The 11,676-nt window shown below is 38.2% G+C and overlaps 1 protein-coding gene across 1 annotated transcript; it reads left to right on the forward strand.

The window, feature by feature from the left end:
* The first annotated feature begins 883 nt into the window (after nucleotides 1–883).
* Nucleotides 884–4,478, forward strand: LOC141362369 (macrophage mannose receptor 1-like). The gene is made up of 5 exons (XM_073864353.1): nucleotides 884–1,296; nucleotides 1,375–1,737; nucleotides 1,821–2,156; nucleotides 3,703–4,053; nucleotides 4,129–4,478. Exons 1-5 carry the CDS (start codon nucleotides 1,224–1,226, stop codon nucleotides 4,476–4,478), a joined length of 1,473 nt encoding a protein of 490 aa, XP_073720454.1. The 5' UTR covers nucleotides 884–1,223.
* The last annotated feature ends 7,198 nt before the right edge of the window (nucleotides 4,479–11,676 follow it).

The following is an 11,676-nucleotide window of genomic DNA, read 5'->3' on the forward strand; positions in this document are numbered from 1 at the left end:
ATTTATAGTTATTTATTAATTTTTAGCTTTGTTTTATGTAAAGTCATCATTATGGTGATGAGTGTTTATTTTAGTTGGACTCTTGATTTTTAGCTTGTTCGCGGACGTCATGCCCATAGATGTTGGCTTGTTTTATGTGAAGTCATCATTATGGTGATCAGTGTTTATTTTAGTCGGACTCTTGATTTTTAGCTTGTTCGCGGACGTCATGAACATACATGTTGCCTTTGTTTTATGTAAAGTCATCATTGTGGTGATCAGTGTTTATATTAGCTGGACTCTTGATTTTTAGCTTGTTCGCGGACGTCATGCCCATAGATGTTGCCTTTGTTTTATGTAAAGTCGCCAGTATGGTGATCAGTGTTTGTTTTAGTTGGACTCTTGATTTTTAGCTTGTTCGCGGACGTCATGTCCATAGATGTTGGCTTTGTTTTATGTGAAGTCACAATTATGGTGATCAGTGTTTATTTTAGTCGGACTCTTGATTTTTAGCTTATTCGCGGACGTCATGCCCATAGATGTTGCCTTTGTTTTATGTAAAGTCGCCAGTATGGTGAGCAGTGTTTGTTTTAGTTGGACTCTTGATTTTTAGCTTGTTCGCGGACGTCATGCCCATAGATGTTGCCTTTGTTTTATGTAAAGTCATCATTATGGTGATGAGTGTTTATTTTAGTTGGACTCTTGATTTTTAGCTTGTTCGCGGACGTCATGTCCATAGATGTTGCCTTTGTTTTATGTGAAGTCACCATTATGGTGATCAGTGTTTATTTTAGTCGGACTCTTGATTTTTAGCTTGTTCGCGGACGTCATGCCCATAGATGTTGCCTTTGTTTTATGTAAAGTCGTCAGTATGGTGATCAGTGTTTGTTTTAGTTGGCTTGTTCGCAGAATATGTGATTGCCCACTGCAAATCATGGTCCTTGTTTATCCTTAACAAGAATTTTAAGTGTCTGAGTTTAAATTCTCCTGTTTGATTCCATGAGATCTCTTTATGGATTCAAATATCACCATAACACTCAGTCTTAACATTGGCATTTAAGATTTGTCAGTGCTGTTATTATCCTATTTGACACTCTTAAAGATATGAATGTGGATTTGATAAGAGAAGCAAGTGAGTTCAAATGAAAGTATGAGAGGTAGGATTTATTGGTTTCCTGTGTACAGTATATTATTTGTTTGCTGATCTTCCTGTTGCTTTCATTATAAGCGAGCAGCGTGAGGTGATGCTGAAACATCAGAGAGGAGCTGTGACAGCAGTTATGAACATGAATTTGTTTGTGCTGCTTCTGCTGTCAGGTTGGTGTCACAATTTAAATCAGTTTTCACAAGTATATGTGTGCAGCTGTATATATTTAAACATGTTCATTTTAACAGGACTTCTGTGCAGCGCTTCTGGTCTTTGGCGAGAGTATCAGTACATAAACATAAATATGACATGGGCAGAAGCTCAGAGTTACTGCAAAGCGAGATACACTGATCTGGCTACTGTAGACTCTATAGATGATGTGAAAAGGATGCTGAATACAGTGAATGAGGGGTACGGTGGATCAGTGTGGATTGGACTGAAGAGGGGGACACAGGATCGGTGGGTTTGGTCTAATGGAGAAAACACATTCTCACAGTACAGTAACTGGGACACAGGACAGCCAAATGGAAATGAATATTGTGTGTTTAGCTATAATGGGTTTTGGCAAGATATGCCATGTGACCGAACTCTATATCTTGTATGCTACAATGGTGAGTTTTTCATTCTTTTAGATGTGTGAATGGGCAGATTTCAAACAAGAAAAGCTGTTAACACATTTTTCATCTGTCAATAGAAAGTACTGGATACGTCAAATTATTCACTCCTAAAAACTGGACAGATGCACAAAGTTACTGCAGACAATATCACACTGATCTGGCCACCATCCGCAGCTCTCAGGAGCTGAATCAGTTTAATGCTATTGGTGTAGCTGAGCAATCGGTCTGGATTGGTCTTTTCATGGACTCGTGGCAGTGGTCTGACCAACGGGACCGCTACTATAGAAACTGGGCAGCAGGATACACATCTCGGACTTCAGGATTTGGTGACTGTGTTGCCATGACAACAACTGACTCTGGGAATTGGGTTCAGTTCAGTTGTGATCTACAGCGTCCTTTTATTTGCCATGGAGGTGAGTTTCTTTGAAAAATAAATGAAAACATTAGTCAGAATTCTGTTGTTTATCAGTGGCTTTTTTTACTTTTATTTCTTAACCCTCTTGTTTTAGAAGTTTTAATGTCCATTTATTTTTCAATCTATTTTAAACAGAAAATACAGGTAATATGTACACAATCTAAAAAATGTTTTTTTCTAAACAAAATGTGTTCTTCAGGCATCGGTCAGTATTTAGTTTTGACCTTTCTTGGCACGAAACACATCTTGAGCTTTTTTGAGGAGACTGAAGTCCTGAAGTCAACTGGCAGTGCTAACTCTGCTTTATACCTTTTTGAAGTGAAAAAGTATTGATTAATCTCCTGTATTAAATTATATGTGCAGATATAACCATGCAAAATGCAAATACATTAAGATACTATTTTCTTTACAAATAAAATACTTGTATTCCAACCTACACAGAAAAATCCCCACTGCAATATGTGACTTTATTCTCTCTATCACCATCTCATTTTGAAACCTAAAATTGCATTTAACATCTAATCTAAGGTAATAAAAAAATCTACAAGTATGATTTAAGATGTAAAATGCAAGGACCTATATAAACACTGAGCAGTGCTAATTTAACACTGAGAATTTTAAGCATGATATGATCTTATGTGATTACTTTATGGTACAATGTTGGCTTAAGGCAACATGTTTTTTTGTAATTTTCTAAAATATATTTGTTGATATATAATATAAATTTGTTTTAAAAACATATTTATTTTCCAATGAAGGTGACACAGATTTTTTGTAGGCAATCATCTGGATGAAAACTATTACAAAAATGCCCTTTTAGTTGGAGAAAATATGGCGCCATGTGCACATGTGCTGAAAGAAGCAGCAAAATAGACCGCCTGTGGGTCTTGTGACCACTTTGTTGCATTTTCATTGCATAGTATTGGAACTCTCCTTCCTTGAGATAGGATTGACCAATCAATTGACCATATCAGTTTTTTAAAAAATAAAAAAATAAGCCATGTTACACAACACAGTACCATAGAGGGTTAAATATACCTGGTAATCTTAACAGTGGCGGCCGGTGACTTCTCTTGTGAGGGGCATGAATAAAATAGAATAAAAGAGACTCACTTTCACAAAATAATCGCTAGACAGTCACTTAACACTAAAATCTGATTACACATTAAGATTAAGTGAGTATCTGGCAAACACGAGCATCTCTTTTATCATAAACCCCTACAAGGTATCTGCAGCAGACATGTATTTTTGACATGATGCATTATGCACATAGGTTCACATGACACGCCGAACACATATTTTGACATGATGAGCCACAAACATGACGGGCTAAAACATGTTCTGATGAGCTTCGCATCCTGCGCCCTCGAAAAATAGATCACCGGCTGCCACTAAATCTTAATATAATAATATAGAGATGATATTTAATGTGTTCACACTGTTTTCTACATCAGGAAAGTTTATTTAAATAGAGCAAATAATGAGTTCTGCTTACTCTCATTACACTTTTTTTATAATGAAGTTCATTTCCTTTTTTGTCACAGCGCCCAAACCTATTTATCGCCCGTATCACTATATACATAAGAATATGACATGGGCTGAAGCTCAGAGTTACTGCAAAGCGAGATACACTGATCTGGCTACTGTAGACTCGATGAATGATGTGAACAGGATGCTAAATACAGTGAATGATAGGTACGGTGGATCAGTGTGGATTGGACTGAAGAGGGGGACACAGGATCGTTGGGTTTGGTCTAATGGAGAAAACACATTCTCACAGTTCAGTAACTGGGACACAGGACAGCCAAATGTAAACGAATATTGTGTGTCTAGCTATAATGGGTTTTGGCATGATGTGCCATGTGACCGAGCTCTATATCATATTTGCTACAATGGTGAGTTTTTCGGTATTTTATATGTGCAATTTTGAACAAGAAAAACTCTTAACAAAGTTTTTCCTCTGTCAATAGAAAGTACAGGATACGTCAAATTGTTGACTTCTAAAAACTGGACAGATGCACAGAGTTACTGTAGACAATATCACACTGATCTGGCCACCATCCGCAGCTCTCAGGAGCAGAACCAGCTTGATGCTCTTGGTGTATCTGGGGTATTCGTCTGGATCGGTCTGTTCATGGACTCGTGGCAGTGGTCTGACCAATGGGACCGCTACTATAGAAACTGGGCAGCAGGATACACATCTCGGACTTCAGGATCTGGTGACTGTGTTGCCATGACAACAACTGACTCTGGGAATTGGGTTCAGTTCAGTTGTGATCTACAGCGTCCTTTTATCTGCCATGGAGGTGAGTTTCTTTGAAAAATAAATGAAAACATTAGTCAGAATTCTGTTGTTTATCAATGGCTTTTTTTACTTTTATTTCTTAACCCTCTATGGTACGCATTATGATATATATATATACAGTACTGTGGCCACCACCACCAGTTTTGTTGTTTTAGAAGTTTAATGTCCGTCTATATTTATTTTTCAATCTATTTTTTTAAGATACAAACAGAAAATACAGGAAATATGTACACAAGATTAAAAACAAAACAATTTTCAGAATTAAATGTCTTCTTCAGGCATCAGTCAGTATTTAGTGTGTGTGACCTCTCTTAGCACGAAATACATCTTGAGCATTTTTGAGGAGACTGAAGTCCTGAAGAATTAGAAATTAGGATTTAATTTTATTTAGGTTCAAGAGAATCCTCCACTCTAAAAAAACAAACAGTGCTATAGCACCAAAACTGTTGAATTGAATCGTAACCATAGAAGAACCGTTTTTAGTGCCATATAGCACCGGTGAAGCACCAGTGAAGCACCTGTGTAGAACCATATATGGGCCATATAGCACCACTATAGCACCACATTTGGTTCTACATAGCACTATTTGGTTCTACACAGGTGCTTCACTGGTGCTTCACCGGTGCTATATGGCACTAAAAACGGTTCTTCTATGATTATGAGCAAAGAACCACTTTTGGTGCTATATAGCACCGTTTGTTTTTAGAGTGTGCAGCTGCCTGCTATTGCTCAATTGAAAGGGGAGTTTACCCTAAATACTCGACACTTCAGCTGTAACACTTTATATCGATAGTCCACTTTAGACATTTTCTAATTATAAGTAACTTTGCAACTACTTATCAACTACCAATCTTTAGAGAATTAGTAGACTGTCTGCTTAATATCTACTAACACTTTATTGTGATGATATCTCAACAGACATTCAACTGACTATAAGTATCTTTGCAGGTGCATGTCAACTTATTCCACTAACCCAAACCTCTTCCCTAACCCTAAACCTTACAGTCTACTAATACTCTAATGACAGTTAGTTGACATGTAGTTGCAAAGTTATTTATAGTTAGTAGAATGTCTAAAGTGGACTATCAAAATAAAGTGTAACCAAATCTTACTAGATATCTAAGGATTACTAGTAAATAGTCTCGCGTAGCCAGACCTTCAATACTGAAGGTCTGGTGTTTTTCGCTGCTTTTTCTGGACAAAGCCCGCCCACGAGCTGTTTGACCGACATGTCAAACAACCAATCACCGTTTGTTTCATCTAGCGTCACGTTTCGGACTCCCCACAATAACGAGCCGGCTGGCAACAAGTCAGTTATTGAAATAACCAGCCGCAACCAAATAGCATCTAAATAAACAACATTACTCACCATAGGACAACGTTGTGCACTTCATCAACAGCCACACCAATGAGACGCTCCCGTTAAACGTCTGTTTGAAGCATATCTCTCCACTTTTTAACACATACAAGCAATTCAGGAGAACCAAACTTTTTGACTCCACTAACTGCCTTAAGCAAAACTCTTGGACGTCTTTTAGAGAGTCGATGCCGCGAACTTTGCATATTTTTGAGAATCCAATGTTTCGCTGATCCTGATAACTGCTCATTATTATCCACGTGAACCCGACTGATTCTCTTCCTCAATGGAACATCAGAGCTTTGTTTTCCAGGGACCGAAACTAATCGCGACACTCGCGTCTCCTGGAAATCCGTTTTTTTTTCAACCAAACAAAGACGACTTTAACATTCTCACAGGGTTTCCAGAAAAGTGTACGAAAAACATCAGACGTTCAGCCAACAGTTTGTGGGCGTGACGTCTGAGGCTGAGACTAACTAGTAAATGACATGGATGTGTGTTTAATTGTGGTCAGAGCTGGACTCTGCAGCACAGCCTTTTAGGACCAAGTTGCCCAACCCTGACATACACATACACACACACACATTCTGGTTTCTATGTTTTGTGGGGACATTCCATAGACATAATGCATTTTATACCATACACACTGTATATTCTATTCCCCTTACCTACCCCATTCCCTAACCCCAACCATCACAGAAAACTTTCTGCTACTTCACATTTTCAAGAAACATCATTTTGTTTGATTTGTAAGCTTGTTTCCTCATGGGGACATCAAAATGTCCCCACAAGGTCACAAAATACTGGACAATTGGTCCCCCCCCCCCCCACACACACACACACACACACATTCTGGTTTCCATGTTTTGTGGGGACATTCCATAGATGAAATGGTTTTTATACTGTACAAACTGTATATTCTATTCCCCTAACCCTAACCCCAATCATCACAGAAAACTTTCTGCTACTACAGATTTTTAATAAACATCATTCTGTTTGATTTATAAGCTTGTTTCCCCGTGGGGACCTCAAAATGTTCCCACAAGGTCAACAAAATACTGGTATTCCTGTCTATGTGATAATTACTAGGTACACACACACACACGCAATTACTTATTGCTCTCTTTTAAAGATCGGATGGGGGGCCCTATACATACCTTCTCCTTGGGCCCCCAATTTGCTAAATCCGCCACTGTATAGAGGAAACATCAGCACTGAGAAGTGATGCATCTGTTCATGTTGAGGATAAAGTTGATAGTGTAGCTGGGAAAATAATCGAAAAAAATCTGAAATTACCTGTGAAGTACATTTTACCATTTCACTGCTAGCATATTAAAACAGGTCAGCTCAGCTCAGTGAGAGAAATTCACTCTACCTTCATAACAAGAACAGGATAGGACCTAGAACTTATCCCTGTGGTACGCCATATTTAACCGGGGCATGATATGACTCTTCCTCATTTACATAAACAAAGTGATAGCGGTTGGTTAGATATGATCTATGAGCGGTCTAATAACTGCCAGTTTGAAAGCTGTTGGAACGTATACTAGTTCTAGCGATGAGTTAAAGATAATTAGTACTGGGTCTGACACTACAGAGAATACCTCTTTTAGTAATTTTGTGGGAAAAGGGTCTAATATACACAATGATGATTTAAATCTGGTTTAAAAACATATTTCTATTCCCTGTCTTTTGATGCACTATGAGAGCTGCTGTGGTCTTCGTTGTCGCTGTCATTGTTGGTGTTATTTTATTTATTTGATTGTTTTGTTTTGTTTTTATTTTATAATCTTATAACTGTACAGCACTTTGGTAGCCTTGATGTTTGTTTAAATTGTGCTATATAAATAAAGTGGATTGGATAAGATGATTTTATTAATTTTGAGAGCTCTTCTATTGTATTAAATGATTCGTGTTGTTCATGTGGTAATCTAGTGTCCAATGTACTATTGGGTAAAATGGTGGCCGCTTGCATAGCTTCGATGTTTTCCCTAATAAACATAATTTTGTTAGTGAAGAAGTTTATGAAGTCATTACTATTGTGTTGGAGTTTAATATCGGTTTCTGTTTGTTCTTTGTTTCTAGTCAGTTTCGCAACTGTACTAAAGAGGAAACGAAGGTTATTAAGCGCCTTTGTTTGTGTAGTCACCCTCTGTCCCTGGGCACCTGGAAACAGCTTTGACTTTTACGCATGATTCGCTTTGGCTACACAATTCGCCCATTCATTTTACCATTCGGGTTGTCTCTCTCTCCCCATGTCTTCACGAAAGTAGTGGAGGGGGCTTTAAAACCCCTGAGAAAGAGCGGTGTTCGCATTCTAGCTTATCTCGACGATTGGCTTACAATAGCTTACTCTTGGCAGAAGCTTTGCCAACACATTTAACGCTTTGTCATTTTACGCTTTGTCATTTCGCTCGTTTGGGTCTTCATGTCAACTGGAAAGAGCAAACTTCGCCCTGTGCAGATTATCTCTTTTCTTAGTATGGAACTGGCCTCGGTCGGACTGACGGCTTTTCTAAAAGAAGCGCGTGGACAGTCAATACTGGGGGGTTTTAATACACTCAAAGACAAGTCAGCGGTCCCACTGAAACAATTTCAGAGGCTCCTGGGGCATAAGGCAGCAGCAGCAGACATGACATCGTTCGGGCTGCTCCATTTGAGACCACGTCAGTGTTGGCTTCACGACCGAGTCCACAGGAGTGTGGCAAAGCATGATGTTGTAGTGACCGACTGAAAGGGAAGGTCTCAGTTACGTATGTAACCCACGTTCCCTAAAGGATGGGAATGGAGAAGTCACATCTCGTCGCCACAGTTTACTGTTCCACTGCTGATACCGGCGGGGCACCATACTCAGCTTTCTAAGCGAAAATAGCTGATTTGGTAACTGCACTTGACTCTCGTTAAATACTCAAGAGGTGACGCCGGCAGATGCAAATACCTGCATGCCAATTTCAATGAAGCCTTAAGTAGCTTCTTAAAGTAGATTAGCGAATTCCCAATTTGTTGGCCACGACGTGATGTCAATCCTTCTTTCAGGGATTAACTAATCAATTCGGCATCTCAGTTTTTAAAAAGTAAAATTGGAGGCAACACAGTACCATAGAGGGTTACGTATACCCTCTATAAAAAAATATTTCATTAGATGATACTTAATGAATTTACACTGTGTTCTACATCAGGAAAGTTTATTTAAATAGAGCAAATAATGAGTTCTGCTCACTCTCATAATTTTTTTACAATGAGTTAATTTCCTTTTTTTTGTCACAGCGCCCAAACCTCTTTATCGCCCGTATCACTATATACATAAGAATATGACATGGGCTGAAGCTCAGAGTTACTGCAAAGTAAGATACACTGATCTGGCTACTGTAGACTTGATAGATGATGTGAAAAGGATGCTAAATACAGTGAATGATGGGTACGGTGGATCAGTGTGGATTGGACTGAAGAGGGGGATACAGGATCGGTGGGTTTGGTCTAATGGAGAAAACACAATCTCACAGTTCAGTAGCTGGTACACAGGACAGCCAAATGGAAATGAATATTGTGTGTATAATAGCTATAACGGATTTTGGCATGATATGCCATGTGATAGAAATCGATATATTGTATGCTACAACGGTGAGTTTTTCATTCTTTTTCATGTATAAATGTGCAATTTTGAGGAATAAAAGCTGTTAACAGAGTTTTTATCTGTCAATAGAAAGTAGTACTGGATATGTCAGATTTTTCGCTCCTAATAACTGGACAGATGCACAAAGTTACTGCAGAAAATATCACACTGATCTGGCCACCATCCACAATGTTGAGGAGCAGAACCAGATAAATGCTTTAGTTGGACTGGAATCGGTCTGGATCGGTCTGTTCATGGACTCGTGGCAGTGGTCTGACCAATGGGACCGCTACTATAGAAACTGGGCAGCAGGATACACATCTCGGACTTCGGGATCTGGTGACTGTGTTGCCATGACAACAACTGACTCTGGGAAATGGGTTCAATACAGCTGTGACCAGAAGTTACCCATTATCTGCTATGGAGGTGAGTTAACAGAAAAAAAATGCAGTGTGATCCACAAAATATCATACGAGCAATGATTATAATTTAAAGCCATTTCAGAGAATTGTTTGTAAACACATTATAAATGTAAGAAATGTATGACTGAAACATGTTACAAAGTCTGTGTAGTATGTAGTATTGAATTTTGGAGTTACACTGTTAAACAGTTTTCACCATTTCTGAGTTTGGGATTATTTGGGCAGGGCTAATCGGTGGCTCGATGACACACTGGAGACACCAAGCACAACTGCGAGCATTCATTCAGGTTGCAGTGGTATTTGAAAGGCAAAAGATATGCCTGCTGTCCCGCGAATAGGTGTGGTCCCAGAACCGACCACGGATACACCGCCAGCGCTTGAGGACAGACAATCCTGCCTGTTTTTCCAAGATATTTTTAGTCATTCAAATTTGTCTGGGTGGTTGATAACAAATTTTTCTGTGGTGTGATAACCTGAGAACACATTTAATATTGGACTTTACACGAAGCGTAAAGTATAGTTTAATTAAATACAATACTAATAAAACATTAATGGATCTGATTATAATATGTAGTCATTAAGGCACATATTGTTTTGAGGATAAACGTTCCCTTTTATTTCCTTAGATGACAAGCAGACGGTCAGTTCAAACGTATCCTGTGATCAAAGATGCAGCTTGAATGATCCTGCAGTGCAGACAGCTATTCTGAATGAGGTATGTGAGACATTTAAATCTAGATGTGTATAATTTATGTTTAAAAATATACATTTGGATCCTTGATCCGCAGTATCATAACAAGCGTGTATGATCTATTGATTGTGGTTGGTAAAATCTAAGGATATGTAGCCAAAAAGTGTAAGTTTTTATTTCCTGGTCTTCCAGATCAATGAAAAGTTGAACAGCTTGGGCCTGGAAAGCTACAAAAACATCGCCTGGATAAAGGATTAAAGTGAAGAGATTAATCATAATGACGTCAAACATTAAATGTAATGGGAACTAATCTTTAATGTAAAGGAATATATGAAGAGTTTAGATACAAGTGCTCCTCACATGTTTTCTTTTACATTTTTATCAGACTCTTAATGGATTTTACCAACAACGTGGAATTTCTGAATGGACTTAGGCCGCGATTAAGCAGATTTGAAGTGAAAGTGTTTGATGGACATTTATTACGTACAGAGAGCATTTATGTAATGTTTGACAAAGGTGGCATTTAGCTGCTTTTGCATCTGAGCTCCTCATATATTTCTGATATGAACTCATCTATTATAGACATACACAAGGGCAATTTCCCAGACATGGTTTAGATTAATCCAGGACTAGACATTAGTTATATTAGGATATTTAAGTAGTTTTAACAAACATACCTTACAAAAAACAATACTGGTGTGCATCTTAAGACAAAGAAATGGCACTGATATATGTTAAGATATGTTACTGGAAGATGTTTTTAACTTAAGGCAGCTCAAACCTGCATTTTAGTCTGGGACTAAGATAAACCTGTCCGGAAAACTGCCCCAAAGAGTTTTCTTTCTACTTACAGAATTTACATGCAGACTGATAAAATGGGGTGGTACAATTTTTTTTCAGACTGATGCCAAAGGTTTCTCAAAGGTTTGTCAAACGTTCTTAAAAGACAAACTACATTTTTAAAACCAAAAGTTTCTTTAGATGTTTAAGGCTTTTAAAGGACGCATACAACATTAAATGTTTTTTTAAAGGTGTATTTATTAAGAATGTGCTTAACGGACTTTTGTCACTATATTCTGTCTAAAACTAGTGTCACTTTAACTACAAATACTGACATTCCAAAACAATCA

This window comes from Misgurnus anguillicaudatus, unplaced genomic scaffold (genome assembly GCF_027580225.2).
Source record: "Misgurnus anguillicaudatus unplaced genomic scaffold, ASM2758022v2 HiC_scaffold_26, whole genome shotgun sequence".
In the NCBI taxonomy this organism is placed as follows: domain Eukaryota; kingdom Metazoa; phylum Chordata; class Actinopteri; order Cypriniformes; family Cobitidae; genus Misgurnus; species Misgurnus anguillicaudatus.

Excerpts from the sequence above, each read along its gene's own strand:
- LOC141362369 (XM_073864353.1), top strand. The coding sequence starts at position 1,224 with ATGCTGAAACATCAGAGAGGAGCTGTGACAGCAGTTATGAACATGAAT. Across the intron at positions 1,297-1,374 it reads TGTGCTGCTTCTGCTGTCAG|GACTTCTGTGCAGCGCTTCT; the intron begins GTTGGTGTCACA and ends TCATTTTAACAG. Across the intron at positions 2,157-3,702 it reads TCCTTTTATTTGCCATGGAG|CGCCCAAACCTATTTATCGC; the intron begins GTGAGTTTCTTT and ends TTTTTGTCACAG.